This window comes from Eleutherodactylus coqui, chromosome 1, assembly GCF_035609145.1.
Source record: "Eleutherodactylus coqui strain aEleCoq1 chromosome 1, aEleCoq1.hap1, whole genome shotgun sequence".
Classification (NCBI taxonomy): domain Eukaryota; kingdom Metazoa; phylum Chordata; class Amphibia; order Anura; family Eleutherodactylidae; genus Eleutherodactylus; species Eleutherodactylus coqui.
This window is the reverse complement of record NC_089837.1, coordinates 84,601,294-84,620,209: the sequence shown is the minus strand read 5'-3', so window position 1 is coordinate 84,620,209 and position 18,916 is coordinate 84,601,294. Positions and strand designations below refer to the sequence as shown.

Genomic DNA, 18,916 nt, shown 5'->3' with positions numbered 1-18,916 from the left:
TCCATCTTTTATCCTCAAACTATGTTATCGGGGTTAAAAGGTGATGGGATTGTAGAATGTGAGGAGCTTCTTTTCATACTTACTGGGCCCCTCTTTGCAGCACTGTTCCCCTGAGAAATCAGTGTGCACATACAGCAGGATTCTTTTCACAAGGCTATGTGTGTGCGCATATGGAGAGCATGCACACATCTGAAAAAAAAGTCATACTGCACTCATGGCACTGGAATGGGGGACCCAGTAAGTACAAAAAGCAGATCCCCAATCCCCTCACCTTTGAGCTCCATAACATAGTTTATGGCGCTTAAAAGGAGACTACGGAGGCGCTTTAACCTTAGCCAAGCAGCGATAGGTCAGATATTCCATATTCTAGCTATAGGTTACCAGTAGTCTGGGTAACCCAGTTTAGCTTGGCTTTGTAAATGAGAAACACTGTTCTGACCTGCCTTTTGAGGAATTAAACAATCAATACAAGAACAAAGAATAGCAGCACAAGCAAAACCACATTCCTGATGTCTAACTGATAACGTTTTTAGAGCAGTCGAGGTGATAAATGATAAGAGCATTAATTAATGCTTTAGTGTAGCGATAAGGGCGGATGTGGTAGATATTTTTAAGGATGTGGAAACAGGATTTGGCAATGAGCTTAATGTAAGGAGCAATGGACAATACCGCAGACTTGCAGCCTAGGAATGATTATTATTTACTACTACTGTCCCAGTCTGTTGAGTCTAATTGATCTATCCTTCCATGCACCTTGGAGAGTGTGATAATGGACTTATTTTTATACAGTACTGTTCTGTATCCACTGTCATTTATCATATGGCTGACATATTTTAGGTTTATACAGTAACATAGTAAGACTTAACAAAGAATCATTTCTCTATTCGTAAGGAGTTGTTCTAGATAAAAGCAAAATCCCAATTGTCAATTATCTCATATTAGGGGAACATTTCTTCCTGACTCCAAATATAGTGATTAGAATACATATTTTGGTCAAAAACCCATCTCCAAAAATTTAGTACATACTTGTGATATATTAAAAAAAAATAAAAAAGACATCCAGGCAATTTTAACCTTTTTTCAACAAAGATTGGCAGAGTCCCCTAGTCTCACTTCTCTTACAGTAAGGAAGTCCCATGATGATGAAACCCTTCCTGACACCCTCTTGTCATAGTCATATTCAAAAGGTATAAGCAGATCATTACAAAGGTCTCTGTACTGTCCACTGATATGTTGTACAGAATAATTAGATTGCCCATAAGCCGCCTTTTCCCCCAAATTAAATAACCCCTAGATTGCAGTACCAAAAAAGATCAATCTGCCCATGCTGAACCTTCTTCAGTTTAGTTATGTGTTTCTTAAAGCAGTTGTTCAGTTGTAAACTATTGATGGTCTATCCTTAAGGCATGGCATCAATAATTGACTGGCGGTGTCTGTCACCAGGGAACCCCACCCATCAGCTGTTCTGTGCACTGGTGTACTGTGCAGATTGCTGCAGGAAGCAAAATAGATCCATTTCCAGTGCAGTGGTCAGGCTTGGTACTGCAGGTCAAGCACCCAATGAAATGAATGGAAACTTGGCCTGTCACAACAAACCTGGCCACTGCACTGTGAATGGAGCTTTCTGCAGAAATCAGCTCAGTGAACAAGTGCAGCAGCCCAGAGATCTGATCAAAAGGGATCCCTGGCATGGACTCTCACCGATATAGTATTGATGACTTATCCTGAGAATAGATCAGCAATAGTTTGAAAATGTATGGCAAGCTTAAAGGGCTTGTCCAGGTATAGATGACTAAATGAGCATGCACCGACAGCTAACAGCTTTTCTTCCCGACCATCCCACACACACTGGGCTTGGCCAAACGTTCATGTGTTATTATAGTTGCAGTTGTAGTGGCCCAGAGTTAGCAGGGTCCCTCCATAATGTTATGTGTCTGTTTCGTGCCATTGTTCTGTCCGTGTTTTAATTGTAGTATGCATTTGGTATGTCTATTGCATCTCTGCAGCACTGAATGGGTTAATGTCTGAGTTATGTCTGGAAAATGTATCTTGTTGTGTATCATGTGACCTTGTAATATATATGTGTGTGTGCAAGAATACTAGAGAGAGGAGTACATGCTAGTTGGAGTGCAGTGTGGTCTAGTTTTAAAGAGTTTTGCAAGAGTCTAGTCTGTGCTAACCTAAGTCTGCAAGTGAGTAAACCCCACAAACATTGATCAAGCTGTGTGTGGAGAATGGAAGAAGCTGAGCGATACCCTTCTGCTTCGCCTGGGCTACCATTAAGCGCTGAGAGAGAAAGAAGGACCACTGCTTGAAAGAGAAAGGCACCAGAAGTGTGAGTGTTGACTGGTACAGTATTGGAGAGAGAAAGAGTCGCCAGGAGCGGGATCACACAGATAACTGGGACTATGGATTGTCCGGATTACCCCCATGAAGTCCTCTCTCGCACACCACCTTCCAGAAGTTTAATTTGTGGCAAACTACTGTGGTACGTTGAAACTCCAGTTTGTCCAGAAAGTATCCCTGTATGTGGACCAAGTTATTTACTTCACTGACATTCACCGCAGAGGACAGAACGGTGGCCCTTTATCTACCCCCGCCATCTCCTGGGCTGTGGACCCGCTCCTCGGACTCTGGACAGTCATAATTATTCAATCCCCATAGCAAATTAAGTTTCTACCAAATTCACAAACTTTTCTTTGTTTGCAAAAAAAAGCAATGATGACAAGAACATAGCTCAACACAAGTAATATAACAAATGGTTTCTCTAAATTCAACACAGAACACCACTTTTATTGGCTACTGGGTGCATGTAGCAGCAGGTTATATTTTCACTAGGACCCAAAGGTCAATTCACCATTGTTTTAGAGAAGTAATTTGTGACAAGGCTTTATATAGAGGAGGGGAGTTATTATCCAGGAAATAGGATCTCTATGTAATTGAGTATTAGGCGGCAGTTCTAGTGTAGGGTCTGGTGCATAGTAGAGCCCCCCCAGCAGTATATCTATAAATCCCTGTGTATTATTTACCTTTCCCTATTGAAAACCCTGTTAGGGTGAGAACCCCTCCATAATATATCTATTTTATGCTATCCTATTTGCTCGAACTGATGGGAAAAACTAAAAACATCCTTCCATACAAACAAATAAATAAAAAATAAAAAAAACACTCAAAAAGGGTACATTTTAATAGTTCCAAAACATAAATGACAGTTTAGGCTTTTTGTCTCAGTGACTAACCCCTCCTGAATAGAATCCCCTGTAAGAGCACATTTTCAACTCATGGAAATTTGGTGTTGTCACAAGCACACCTGATGTGGCTAATGGAAGGCTTCATTAGTTGCATCAGGTGTGCTTCAGATAAAAAAAATAAATAAAAATACCTGGCCTGGATAGTAGGTCTTTGTTGACTGTGATGTTTGCTTGCTTGTTAGAAATATGGCTAATGGCCTCTTTAGACAGAACGAAAATCTCACAATTCTCATTTGTCCGAGCGAATGAGCTGGTGACGTCATCACCAGCTCATTCGTGCTCAGAAAGTCTGTTTAGACTGCATGATTCTCAACTAGAATCATACAGTTCTCGTTCACACTTCTTGTTAAGTGCTCCTTTTTATATGCCGGCTGAAACTGGATGAACAAAAACCTCAAAATTCTCATTAGTCATTCAGTCGTTGGCTCACGTTTAAACTGAATGATTATCCCTTTTACTCATTTAAACAATTTTGTAAACTATAATCATTCAGTCTAAACAAACCATTAGTGAAGAGAGTGGTCCATGAAGTTAAGAGAAGAGTCAATGCCTTGGATAAACAAGGAAAAAGGATACAAAAAGATAGCAGTAGCACTAAATGATCCTAGAGATCCAGTTGGAAGCATAGTTCATAAGTTCAAAATGAAAGTAAAAAACTGAAAACACTACCTGGATGTGACAGAAAGGGGAAGCTTTCACCAGTTGCCACTAGATTCCTAAGGAGGCAGGTGGTCAAAAACCCTCGAGTGATTGCAAAATTCCTGCAGCCAGATTTGGTAGCAGCAGGCACTGAGGTTTCCGCATGCACAGTAAGGCATATAGTAATCACTGAAAATATTCATACCCAAACTCAAAGACATACTGCTCTACTGCCCAAAAAGTATAAGAAAATGTATCTCCGATGTGCTCAAAACCATATAAAAAAGCCACAAATGTTTTGAATTCTGTTCTATAGTGCAGTGAAATAAAACTGGAATTCTTTTGAATCTATTAGATCAGTGGTATGTCTGGAGGAGGAAAAATGAAGCATAAACTCAAAAGAACATCTTGCCTACAGTGAAGTATGGTGGAAGTCAAGATGGATTCAATCAACTATCAGGAGACCCTAGGAGAAAGCCTCATGCCGCCGGTGAGGAAGCTGAAGTTTGAAAGTTAATGGCTCTTCCAGCAGGACAATGATCCCAAGCATACCTCAAAGTCCACCAAAGCTTGGTTTCAGAAGAAGTCCTGGAAGTCATTGTCCATGAGGATTGGGTTTAGATTCCTCAGGAATGCTATCAGAAGCTGCTGTTTGTCTCTATCAGGTTAGAACAGCAAAAGGGAACTCTACTAAGTACTAAAGACTTATCATAGAGGGTTGAATAAGTCTGAAGTAGTTATTAAAAGTGGCATTTTGTGTTGAAATGGGAGAAAACACTTGTTGTATTAGTTGTGTTGAGCTATTTAAATTATTCTTGTTTGATTTTTTTTTTTGCAAATAGTTGAAAGTTTGTAAATTTGGCAAATAAAACTAATTTGCTGTCGGGTGAATAATTTTGATTGCAACTGTAATAAACAGAGGGAAGTAAGCCACTTCCAGACACCTTATGCAGCAGCTTATTGCCATTGAGAACAAAAGGCTCAGGTATGTTTAAATTCAACATGCTCAGCCTTGCCTTCTCCCAAGATCTGCAGTTGGGTAAAGTGGGGACACCCCCATACACATTTCATGATTGACTGATCCTACCAAAACCAATTAGTTCAGTTGTGTATGGCCAATTTTATACACAGATGCCAAAAACTGGACATTGGATGAAAAATATAAAAGTAATTACATGGGAGTAATGCATGGGGGTCTTACCAGCTCGTACCAGCAGTTACTCAGTACCCTGGTCTACAATGCATTAAACAAAAAAAAGGCAAATACTTTGAGTCTTTGCCCATGTCCTCAGGTAAAGAAACCTAGGTGATGGCAGTCATACAGCACTACATAAACAAAGCAACAGTTGACTTAACTTTATAGCCTTTTGTCTGTAGAAGCAGTACCAGAACTGTTATCTACAGATATCACGCAATAAAAACATTAGTCTAACAACAATTAGGGTTTGCTAAGATAACAGGCTACACCTTTGTGTTGGCTTATAGAATTTTTTTTCACTTTTTCCTTTCATTTGTTAAAAAGAGAAACTTCTACATAAAAGACTTTCTAGCTTTGGCAGAGTAAACTCAGTGTAAAGGTCATTTAAGATGTAATGATTATCATTCAAAAAAATCATTCAAACAAGTGTAGTACTCCAGAGATGTGGTCCCATAGTACTGCTATTGTTACTTAAAGCAAGTTGTGTGTAAATTTTGAAATCTGTGTCATTATGTATGTATTACTTTAATTGGCCAATAAAGTGTAAACTTTTGATGTTTCTACTACCTAACACTGCGTGATTTAGCAGAATGCACCCTCACCTGCTCTCACACCTGTCAGTCACCCCTAGCCAGATCTAGGATTGGCTAGTTAGAATTTCCTTAGCTCAGGATTGGTGGGGATTTAGAGTATAAAAGGTAGAGAGTGGGCAGGGTTAGTCAGTCTAGCCAGCTCGGAAGAGTCTGAAGGAGATCGGGGAGGAACAAAAAGACCATCTTTACTAACAGTGAGTGCAGTTGGGAGCTAGGACATCAAAAGTGTGAGTACTAATGTAGTGGCCCAGCGTTAATGGGGCCCCTCCATAATGTTATAGGTTTGTCTCTGCAAAGGTATTTTCAGAGTCTTCTATGTTGTCTGCATTTGATGTGTATTGCACCTCTGCAGCACTGAATGTGTTGATGTCTGGGTTATGTCTGAGAAATGTATCATGTTGTATATCATGTGACCCTGTGATATATATGTATTTGCCAGGTGGATGCAAGTGGTTAGATGGAGTTAGCAAGAGGAGTCAGCAAAAGTCAGTCTGCTGCTAGTTCTTCTGACAAGTCAGTGAGTGAGCTGCACAGACACCAATTGGTCTATGTGTGTGTGTGAAGAATGAAGGAAGCTGAGCGATTCCCCACTGTTTGACCTGAGATTATTCTACAGGGATATGCCAGTGCTACCAATAAGCACTGAGTGAGGAAGGGATCGTTGCTCAGCATATGAAGGCACAGGAAGCGTGAGTGTGTACCATTAGAGAGTTGGAGAGAGAGAAGGAAAGTTGCCGGGAGCAGAATCTCACAGATAACTATGACTGTGAATTGTCCGGATTGCCCCAAGTATCCTCCCTGTCACACCACCTAATTCTGTTCTGTCTGTGCCAATCTACTGTTGAACCGTTATCCAGTTACAGTAAACAGACATAACCAACCGTTCCCGGTTTGTCCAGAAAGTTATCCCTGTGTGTGGACCAAGTTATTTCCTACACCACAGATGATGGAACGGTGGCATCACAAGTGACAAGAAGATTTAAGATAACCTCCGGTTGCACTTTCCCTCTGAACTCCCCCAGCAGTAACTTGGACGGGTCCCGAGCTACCCCTAGGGGAGGAGATGGTAGCGCCACCATGACATAATTATTCCTTATCTACCCGGCCATCTCCTCGGCTGTGGGCCTGCTCCTCGAATGTTTCACTAACACGGCTGAAATAGTTAGAAATGACAGAAGAGGAAGGAGAGAAATATATAGAGCGAAAGCCAGAAGAGGAGATCACATTAGCCAGTGATATTCTAAGCCAGGGAGGAAAGCTGGAAGGTCCCAAATGTAACATCTTTAACGTCAGGTCCCTGAGAAAAGTACAGGATTCATCAATGTCTACCAAAGGTGACTTAAAGTTGTCAGCTACTCAAGTTGCCTGGAGTCTCTTCCCATCACTGACATACTGCACTGAGGTACCACACTAAAACTCTGGAAGCAAGGACATACTACCCCCATTATTGTTTAGTTCTCCCATTTTTGTATTTATTATTTTTGCCCAGAATGGGTCCCTAACCTCTGGCATCACGACAAGCTAACATCTTTCCCTACCCGCCTCCATGGATAGCAGGCCCTAACAGCTGCCTATTTTATTGGTTTTTACCACTGCAAGTGGCTTACCGGCACAGATCACGATTGTCCACGTTTAGGGAAAGCAGCAGAGCCACCGTTGACAACCATCTTATTCCCCGCTGCTTTACCCTTATCGTTGGTCTGTGCTCGTTCTAGTTCACTACACAAGCGAAAGTGAACTATAATCATTCTGTCTAAACTAGAGCCAACGACTGGTCAAACAATAGTTTTTTTTGCACTCGTGGTTCATTTTATGCAGGCATAAAAACCATCGTTGGCTCATTTGCTGATCGTTTGCTCGTTCAGTCCCTCTCATTAACTTATACAGAGACTGAACTATTCACTCAATGAAAAGTGAATCAGCTCATCTAAAATGAGCATAAAGAGTACTTTTCACTGGGCTATTATAGCCCGAATTCTCTCTGGAAACAGCAATACTTGTCGATGTATTGAACAACTCCTATTTACTGTGAACGGAGGTGGGTGGGCTGGAATGACCCCAGCCCTCTCCGCCCTTCTGATTGACTATTGCTCATGTGTAAGCTCAGAGCGATAGTCTGATGGCAATCTATGGAACCGATGGGTGCATATATGCCACACAGTTGTCCCATATAAAGGGTAAAATCCATGAAAGGTCTAAAATCAGATGGTATTTAGACAATACCATAGCGAAAATAATTATTTCACCCCTTTCCGGAGCTGCTTGACACCAGCCCACATCTAACCCCCAGGTGCCCTCATCCCATTTCACGACTTAAGTACAATTCCATGTTCACTAACCTTGCAGCATCTTCTTACATCGTCTACTTTGTGAAGCAAGTTAGTAATACGCTACCTGCACTGCTCCTCTGGTGGTTATTGTCTCTCGCTCCCCAGTGTGCGTTTGTTATCTTATTTAATTAAACAACTTCTTATATTAGTTTAAAAAGAAAAATGTACATATTTAATGCCTTTGATTTTAATAATTTAGCACCATTTCATAATTTAGAAAAATTGGAAAAATTATTAAAACTAAATGCTTTGCCAAATCTGTAGTGATGCTTGTCCCCCAAGGCGGCTAAGGAGAATTAATATAAAAATGTAATTGATATTAATATTTTATCAGCTTTCACTACACATTAGTACAAGGTGTGGTGTTTCCCAGCAACCGACAGTGGAATTCCATTAAATTGCAAATAAGCTTCTTCCACCTCACAACATCTGTGAATGGAGAGAAAACCTCAGAGATAAAAGCGGCGGAAGCAAAATTATTAAGAGGGAACAATCAAGTAAAAGAAAGCAGAGCAAGTGTGATGATAAATTAATAGGTGTGTGCAGGCATCTCTCATAGGAAAAAGACGTCAAATCCAAAATTTCCATACTTCACGCACGGTAAATCAATATTGGATTTAGAGTTCAGGTGCCTGCAAACACAGATATTCTGGCTTCTTATATTGATCAACATGATAAATTGACCAAGCCCATGTATTTAGGTGGACCAGCCAATGTCAGAGGGGAGACGAGGATCGGGCAGTTGGTTCGAGAGATACAAAACTCATGCATGCTCTTTCAATTTGAGCATGCACGGGAATGGAAGGGATTGGAAGAGATAGCCATTGGCCAAACAAGCATTCAGTAAACAGTTATTGGATGCAAATGTGTAGCCTTAAAAAGGGGTTATCCAGGCGGGATACAACGGGGTTAGAGTAGAAGCCGCTGTGTATCGGCTGGTGCAGCTCTCATTGAAATCAATGGCTGCTGCACCTGCAAATATGGGCACCACTGTTACACAGGGGTCGGGACAGTGCTTCGGCTCCAACCCCGGTGTATCCCGGCGGCCGCTGCATGGATAACTCCTTTAAAAGGTGCTCAAAACACATTAGCCTAAAGTTGATAAAAATGGGCAATTTCAAGCAAAACACTTGTTCATTGGGAGAGATAGAACAATGACTGATCATTTTAGCTGACCAATAACAGACCATCATTGCATGGAAGGAATTCTGCCACATTTGAAATTTTCGTCTGACTGTCAGATAAAAGCTCTTTCTTTGAGAGTACATTCTCAACAAAATCTTTCGCCCATTGCCGGGGTCATTTGACATGTATGGCTAGTTTGACCAATTCTAACAGCCAATATAAATTTGAATGTTTGTGTCTGCGAAAGGAACGTTCACCAGACGATTGTTCAATGATTGTTCAATTATCAAAGTACTTCTATCTAATGTGTATGGCCGCCTTTACACTTTGTTAAGTGTGCCATTCATTAACCCCTTCCCATCAGTCATACGGCTACATAGGTCTTGACTGCGTGCACTTTGGATGTATACAGACATCTACAGCATATGTTTGTACATACCAGGGCTGCTGTGATAGCTTGCCTATTAAGATGTGCCTGTGGCACGTCTTCAATAGGAAACCTTTTTAATTTTAAGGCCGCACCAGGTACTAGAATATATAACAGCTGCTGCGTGTGACCTATTAAGCCCTTACTGCCTCAGGGGGTCCATTTAGAAATGAAGTAAGGAATAAGTTGCACCACAGACTTATGTCGTATGTCCTTTTTGGTAGCGTGCTGCCAGAAACTGACTAAAGTGGTTGCTTTTTGGCTCTTTGTGGGGTTGTTTACTTTTATTTATGGGGTTCCCCCCCCCCCTCTGAATGAGACGATTATGAGCATATGGTCTTGACAAGCTTGAAAAAGGATATACAAGTCTGAAACATTGCCGTAACGGAAGAATCATCCTCCACTCTGGACAATTATTGAACTGCACACCGTGAATGAACTATTTATTTGAAACAAAGAAGCTGTTTTTAAGTGCCTGTAAAATAAGTCTGACCCAACTTATTCCTTGTATTACATTTTTAATAGGAAGCCTGTTAAAATACAATAACTCCCTGCTATTCTCTGTTTATTATAAATCCCAATAAAAATATTGAAAAAAAAAATACAATATTGCATTATATTGTATAAGGCAGAACCTATGGCACGCGTGCGAGAGGCGGCACGCATCGCTGTCGGACGCTCCCCTCAATAGTGAAAACAGGCAGGGGCCGCGGCTACCGTTCCGGCATTCACTCAGCAGCGCTGCTAGCTGCGCTGATCCTGGCGTACGCCGTGACGTCAGTGTGCAGCCGAGATCCACCTCCCACTTTCCCCGACGTCTCCTACTTGGTTCCATGAGAGCAGGGGGAGGAGGTGTCCGGCAGCACACTGAAGTCAGTGTGTATCTGTGATCAGCACTGCTGGAGGGTGCGTCGGGCAGAGGAGAAGCAGCGCTTCTACGAGGAGGAGGCGGTAAGTATGTGGGTCTTGGGGGGGAATGGGTGGGCCACTATAGGGTGTCACTATTACTACTGTCGGCCGCTGTTGGGTGTCACTGTGATACTGGGGGCCGCTGTGGGGTGTCACTGTGATACTGGGAGCCACTGTGGGGTGTCACTGTGATACTGGGAGCCACTGTGGGGTGTCACTGTGATACTGGGAGCCACTGTGGGGTGTCACTGTGATACTGGGAGCCACTGTGGGGTGTCACTGTGATACTGGGAGCCACTGTGGGGTGTCACTGTGATACTGGGAGCCACTGTGTGTGTGTGTGTGTGTGGGGGGGGGGGGTTGTCACTATTATACTGAGGGCCGCTGTGGGATGTCAGTGTTATCGCTGGGGCCGCTGTGGGGAGAGGTCACTATTATCACTGGGGGGTCACTATTATCACTGGGGGTGGGGGTCACTATTACCGCTGGGAGATGTTTCAAAATAGACAGGGTGCAGATTTTGACTGCTTTTTGAATGCGGAAATGCTGCAGCCTTTTCCGCTGAGGACTTTCTGCAGTATTTTCGCATCCAAAAAGCAGTCAAAATCTGCAAGCATTTCATTTTTACTGCACTATGAATGTAGCAAAAAACAATCCAAATGGAGCACTTGCATTTCCCCCTCCCCCATTTTCACCCTACTTAGAAGATTTAAAAAAATTCTAATACATTAGCCGGTAAGTTAAAGGGCACCACTGAGATATATAACTTGTCTTGCAAAAAAAACCAATGTATATATGTTACCCTTAAAGGTATGAGTGGGAATGCCAGAACTACAGAATGTGACCTGGACGCAGACGCATCATTGACCCCCTACTCATGAAGGGGTTAAGTCATATTTTGGTTTAAAATGTTTGTCTGCTTTTATGAAATAAAGCAGAACATGCTGTATATTGTTCACATCAAGTAGCAGTCTACAGCCTTCCTTTAGTCCCCCTTGGGTGTCCTCTGATCCCTATACATAGATATAGAATTTCACTTTAATTCCTTTCTTAATTTCAAAAGGCCTTCAGTTCTAGAGTTTTTCTTCAAAAAGTTTTCTGTTTGTTTTGCTTCTATGGAGATAAACTTGTGAGGCGAGATCCATATTCTGACATTTACTGGAGATTTATGGGATGGGCTAGATAGCGATCTACTAATGTATTCAATTTCATTTCTCATATAGACGTCTGGTTATGTGAGGACATTCCTACAATATGGCTCATAGGGCTCCTAGGAATATTACGAAAGAGAAAATGCAAAATGGCTGCAGAACAGTTAACGAGAATATAATTGTACGCAATGACGCGTGGCAGACTGGGACATTTGGGCTATAGAGGGTATCACCACTTTAAACGAGCAGCACAAAGTCAATAAGGTAAATTACTGAATTTAAAGACATGAATATAAATTCAAAAAGTAAAAAAAAAAAACCACTGACTTTTTTGGCATGTTTTCTGAAATGTAGATAGGAAATCCCTAACTCCACTATTTTATTTCTCGACAACTATTGCAGATCGTCTCACAATTGTTGCTCGCCTCAGTCAATGACTTTCTTACATATCACTATTCTGGGGCATATGCGTATCCAGTAAGCATAAGACAGTTAGCAGCACACTCTATTTTACCACAGAATTTGCGTGGTAAAACCCACAGCCCATACAGAATTAACATTGTGGGTCACACACCTTCATTGACATCAATGGAGGCCGTACACACGGATTTCACTGTAAAATAGAGCATGCTGCGATTTTTCTTACACTCGCTGAAAACAATTTTAGTACTGCCTCCCTGTCTCTCCATGTACATGATACAGGATCAGATAGTACTGCCTGCCTGTCTCTCCATGTACATAAGATAGGATCAGATAGTACTGCCTGCCTGTCTCTCCATGTACATAAGATAGGATCAGATAGTACTGCCTGCCTGTCTCTCCATGTACATGATATAAGATCAGATAGTACTGCCTGCCTGTCTCTCCATGTACATGATATAGGATCAGACAGTACTGCCTCCCTGTCTCTCTGTGTACATGATATAGGATCAGACAGTACTGCCTCCCTGTATCTCCATGTACATGATATAAGATCAGATAGTACTGCCTGCCTGTCTCTTCATGTACATGATATAGGATCAGATAGTACTGCCTCCCTGTCTCTCCATGTAGATGAAATAGGATCAGATAGTACTGCCTTCCTGTTTCTCCAGTAGGTATAAGATCAGATAGTACTGCCTCCCTGTCTCTCCGTGTACATGATATAGGATCAGACAGTACTACCTCCCTGTCTCTCCATTTACATGATATATCATTAGATAGTTAACTCAATGAGAGCAATATGTAGCAGCAGCACAACTCCCTCTTCTGTCCTGGCTCTAACTCACATTGATAGATATACCCAGCGATAAGCTTGTCTAGGCCAACGCTGGCTTTTAGGCCTCATGTCCACGGGGAAAATCAGGCCCGCTCCATGGAGAATCCGGAGCGGGTCCCTCCTGCCCCGCGGACATGAGCGCTGAAAATGAGAATAAATAAGAATTAACTCACCTCTCGCACGCTCCAGATCTTCTTTTCGCCGCGGCGCCATCTTCTCTGCGTCGCGGCCGGATCTTCTTTCTTCGGCCCGGCGGATGCGCAGGGTGACGTCGGTGGCGTGCCCCGCACATGCGCCGGCCCGAAGAAAAAAGATCCAGCCGCGACGGAGAGAAGATGGCGCCGCGGCGAAGGGAAGAACCGGAGCGGGTGAGTAAATTCCGATTTTTGTCTCCCGCGGATCTGGACGGCTTCCATAGGCTTAAAAAGAAGCCCGCGGGAGCCGTCCCCGCGGGAGACCCGCACGAAAATGGTCCATTTTTTTTAAAATCCCTTTTATTGACCATCCGCGGGTATTTATCTACCCGCGGGTGGTCAATGCATCCCTATGGGATGCGGATCCGCGGGCAGGAGAAGAGTTAAAATACGCTGCGGATTTTAATTCTTCTTTTGCCCGTGGACATGAGGCCTAAGTCTCTTATTGAAAAAATGAATGCTTCAATTTACTAATGGCAAAGTTTGGAACCAATGAATTAACCGGCTGCATAACTTTTCCTTATAAAGTCACAATAACATCTCGCGTTATCACAAACACTGCGGCTTATTTACTAATACTGTCTAAAAGTTGGACAGTGCAAACAGAGTAGACAGTCTTAAAATGTGCCAGATTTATCACTAAATGATAAATCTGTTGACTTTTATGACTGTCTACTCCAAATTTAGACTACCTAGTTTAGGCTACTTAGATAAGTTGGCTTAGTTTGCTCCAAAAATGTGCCAAAATTGTGGTGCAATCTGCAGCAATTTGGCACAATTTTGGGCGCAATTTATGCCACACCCTTTTTTCGGACAAGACAGAAGTGTCTAAAAGCACGCGATAAATGTGGCGCCGGCATGTAAGACCGTTTTTTGGTGTAAATTTGTGGCAGAAAAGTGCTGTATTTTGAATAGTTAATAAGTCCTATTGTGTCCCATATGGACGAGAATTCAATCAATAATTGCACGAATTCCACTATTTTGCATAAAGAATTTTAAGTTTCCAGCACTTGCTTGCAGACCCACCAGCAGAAACCATATATAGAGCACATATAGTACAGCTCCCCACAAATCTGTAGCCCTATGACTACCAACCGAAACTAATTTGACTTATTTTCCATAATTTTCTATTACCACATGGAATTCACAAGAAACAGGTTTTAAGAAAATTATCTTAAGCATTACAAGACTTACCATTTTTTGTTATCCATCCATACATATAGGACTGACTGCCAATCTTGTAAGAAGTCTTGCACACCTCTTGTAATCTGTAATGAAAAAAAGGTGTCTTATTGCCAGTGCCAGTAGAATTACATTGTGCTAACCAAGTTAAAAAAATCTAGAACTAAACAGGATAATTGCTGATACAGAAGAAAAACGTGAATTCTCCCCAAATCCCCAGTTAAATCTACATATGTTACATGCAGAGTTGCCAATGCTATACTGTGTGGCAAAGGATGAAATGTAGTGCCAATCCACACAAAATAGGCATCCATGTAATTACAAATTCTGCAGCATGTCTTCAAATCCAAGTAGTTTTTCGTTGCTTATTAGGTCACATCTGAAGGTTTCCTTTAAGCGGTTGTCCACATTTGACAATTACTTTTTGTTGGAGGAATTTCCCAAAACTAAGCTGACCACGTTTAGCTGTAATCAGTTGAGAAACCTGGCAGCAAAGGTTCGATTCCCCTGCATTACCACAACAGGAGAACTGCCAAAGGCTACTCATGTAATACAGGTTGCCACGGAAGTCCCTCTTTGCCACTGTGATGTGGATGCGATTATAAGGGGTAAACACTCTTCTGGGGCTCAATGTCCCACTTGTTTTAGGGTTTACTTTAAGTTCAGGGAGAATGTTTCTCCTTGTGGATAGCACCATAAGGCTGTAGGGAGACTTAATATAGTCCATGCAATGGTCCCTGGGAAAAAATCATGCAGATGAGTGATGGAACAAGCCTCCACAGCGCCACCTATTGGAATGATAGCTATCCTATAAGTTAATATCTAACTTATTAATAGGCCTTGCAACATGACTAGGGATATAAGCCAAGCAAGAATATCCATATACATACAGGTATATATTGCCAACATTTACCCCCACCCCGGATGGAGGAAAGTCTGAGTGTTTTGCTGGTGGAGAAAGTGAGTACCGGGAGTGAAGGAACCTGCAGATAACTTGGACTGTGGATTGTACAAATACCCCGTGAGCTCCACAAAATATAATTCTTGTAAGCTGTGATTTTTGCAACCGTTATTGACTTTACTGAAATATTTAAGCAAATGGACAAGATCGACTGTTCCCGGTTTTGTTCCAAATTATACTCTTCTGGTGTTGGACTATTTTATTCATCTGCAAGATCCATCCCTGGAGAAGAAACAGTGGCATCATGAGTGACAATTGGACTACAGGTAACCCCTGGTTACTATCCCTGTAATCTCCCCCAGCAGAACGTGGTTGGGTCCCGAGCTACCTTTAGGAAGGAGGCGGTAGAGCCCCGTGACAAGGTCTTTCTCTACCAGGCAGTCTCCTCAGCTCAGGGCCGGCTGCTTGGATGCTGCACTCACGTTGAGCCAGACAGAATCCTACTGTACACGGATGAGGGGCAAAAAAAAAAAATCACAAAACAGCTGTATATACAAGGATATTCCGGTTTGGCTTCACTGGACAGAAAATGGATACAAATCTGATTGGATTAGATTGCATCATCATAGTGTGAATAGACGATTAGTTTTATACACTCTATTAAGGCATGTAGGAAGGGCAACTCCCTCTTCTCTAGGTTAGCCCAGGAGAGCACTTAATTGTTCATGCATAATGCTACCCACCACTTTTTGGCTAGTAGTAGTGATGATACATTACTGTCGCAGCACACCAACTGCGAAACAATCTTCTTCCTTGCTGTTGTTATCCTTGTTATTATATCAGACAATTTAGGTAGCCCCCAGGTTTCGGATATGGAGTTGCCCTCATCAAGGCGATTGCTTTGCTTTTGGGCAGGGTTTTCCTGTATTAGTTGGGTACGGTGAGATTACCTTTTCCCCATTGGTTAGTTTCATTTTGTTAGTTTAGTTATCAGAGTTTTACACAGTGTATATAGCCATACTTTTGGACAACTACTATGTCTGATCTGGGCATTTGTGTTGGCACCAAACTCAGACGTAATAATTACAGAACATAACTCCAACCTCATATGGAAGACGTTACATTGGCAAGTATCCTTTTTATACATCATATTACATTTTAACAGTCAGACACAATTAGGGCAATTACTATACCTATAACAGTCTACAACTCCAACAACTTGAACTGCATAAGGATCTTCTCAAGACCATGCAAGAATACACCCTAAAAGGTTTAGTTTGATCTTGACATGTGACTCATCCCGTCAGAGTGCTGATGGTAAGGGGCTTTGTATAGTGAACAGCACAGGAGTATACATCCTTATGTATTCTTCAGCTATGATTGTAAAGACCGGTTTCTTAAAAGTCAGACAAATGAACATGGAGAAGGAGGGAAGGAAAGTAACCCCAAATTTACCTGTTAGACATATATATTATTAATGCAAGCAAAAATTTTATCTATAGCTTCCTGGGTAGGGAATTTGACTTTTTGGCTATGGTTGGTTCACTTTAAAGGGAATGTATCACCTATATATATATATATTTCATAAATACAACCAGATAGTAAAAAACATTCCATTTTTGTAATGTTTTTATTTTCTGATTGTAGTTTTTTAGATTCTATTGTCTGTACATAACTATGGAGGCAGCTCTTTCCCTGAACTGCAGTTAACAGCATTTAGAGACATGCCTTACAGCAGCCTCATGGGCCATAGACACAAAGGACAGGAGCAGAACCATTGATTCTATGGGGGTTTCTTGTGGGCATGCTCTGACACCTATGCAAGGGTCATTGTGAAGATTGAGGGGAAGGTGAGCTGTGACCATCAACTAATGTGTATGGTGAATTTTATGCTAATTAATTGGCATTACCTGTGGTAATTCTGCCTGGGATAATAATGAGATGACTGCTGAAAAGTTTTCCCCACTGGGAAGTGTCTGGTGCAGATTTTGATGTGGATCTTCACCAAAAGCCGTAGCACATAATATGCTTCAGAACTGCACCAAATGCACCAAGTGTGCACGCACCCTAAAGCGGACCTCACACGGGCGAGCGCGATATGGGGCCGTGAATCCCACCATATTGCGCTTCCCACCATGTGAAATCCCTATGGATGCGAGGTGTTTTCATGGGAAAACAGACTCGCATCACGTCAGGGATGTAGTGATCCTCCAGCAGGCTCTGAAAGATCGTGGAGTTTCTTCCATTGCTTTCAATGGGAGATCTTGCATTGCGCTGCATGCCCCAAGTATATAGTATGATGCTGTCGCTGGCCCTAAAGAAAACAATTGGCGCTGCAATGCAAAAACACACAGAAAGATAGAACATGCTGCAATTTGTTTCCTGCATAGCATCACATCGCGGTGCCATGCACTAAAACATCGCTCATGTGTTTGACCTCAATCGAAAAAAATGGGGTTCATATTTGAGCGAGATTCACAAATCTCACACGATTTTGGCCACCCGTCATTCACACGGCTGTATGCATTTTTACACTCTGCTGGTCACTCTGTAAAAATCTCATTAATGAAGAATAGCCACAAAGTAGTCCTGATCTTAATCAGCATTTTCTCGTCAATGCACACGAGCGTATCAGCGAAAAAAAATACACTGCAGCATGGAAATCCCTCGATCAGCAGAAATCCTCGGAATTACTATAATTGTTTAAATAGAGCCAGCTGTCTTCTTTTCCAAGCATTGGATGCAGATAAACTCCCTTCTCCTCCCTTTTTGTTCAGCTCTCATAGAAGTCTATGGGAGCCTCCAGTGTATCTCAGCAAAATATAAGGCAAGACCTATCTTTTCATGCACCATATAAAATCGGCGATGATGTTCTATTTTTAAAGGCGTGATTTAATTACGTGCCCGAAAATCACTGATGTGAATGAATGGATTGGAAGCCAATGCTTTAGATGGTCGCGATTTGTGCACGCAGCTACAATAGCTGCGTATATATACACGCTCGTGTGGATAAGGCCTAATGATGTGAGGTATTTGAACACTTTAACAACTATTTGATCATAAATAAAGGTTATTCATATAATATATAACATAAAATGTACAAAATAGGACAATATAGCAATAGTAGCAATAGAGCAATAAAGAAAAGCACCTTAGGCTAAAATATAGAGGAATAGTCGAGTCTTGTTTTCTGGCATCCTTAACATACATACAAGATAAGACACCAACCAATGAACACGACTCATCACTGATCTACAAGACTTTCCCAACGTCTCCACTATCCAGATGCAGCTTTTTTTCTCGTAAACCAAAGCCAAAAATCTTAGGTTTGAGGTGTTAAAAAATGCTAAGTAAAAACTTGTGCCAATTTCAGGCTACTTGTGCTTTAAACCTAATTATGAGCACTAATCCAATCAAATTAACTGCTATAAATTTGTCTGACAGGTTATAGTGCATCTATATAGTTACGTGCCGTAATGCATGGTTTGATCTACTCCACTTTCCACAGTGTGGGTGAATATGTGTTTCATAAATTCAAGTAAAGGCATAATTTAAAGGACACTTAAGGTCCATTTACAGTGAAAGATAATCACTCAAACAGTAAACGCTCAAAGTGCATAACTCTCAGCTAATTAGCTACTTAAGAGTTGTTGCAGGTGGAGCGGGATACCACCGTGATAGCTCTGAGAACAAAGAAGCTGTTTTGTATATGCAAACAGCTGCATTGTTCTTGGGGCTTTCGGCTGGTGTCCTGCTGA

General features: G+C 41.8%; 1 protein-coding gene across 2 annotated transcripts in view; it reads right to left on the bottom strand.

The window, feature by feature from the left end:
- The window catches only part of ALKAL2 (ALK and LTK ligand 2), a 38,809-nt gene that overhangs the window by 4,241 nt on the left and 15,652 nt on the right, over nt 1–18,916 (bottom strand). For both annotated transcript variants that reach the window (XM_066589261.1, XM_066589257.1), the window contains exon 5: nt 14,270–14,343. In XM_066589261.1, the coding sequence (XP_066445358.1) occupies nt 14,279–14,343 (65 nt within the window). In that variant the 3' untranslated portion in view covers nt 14,270–14,278. The remainder of the gene's footprint in view (nt 1–14,269; nt 14,344–18,916) is intronic.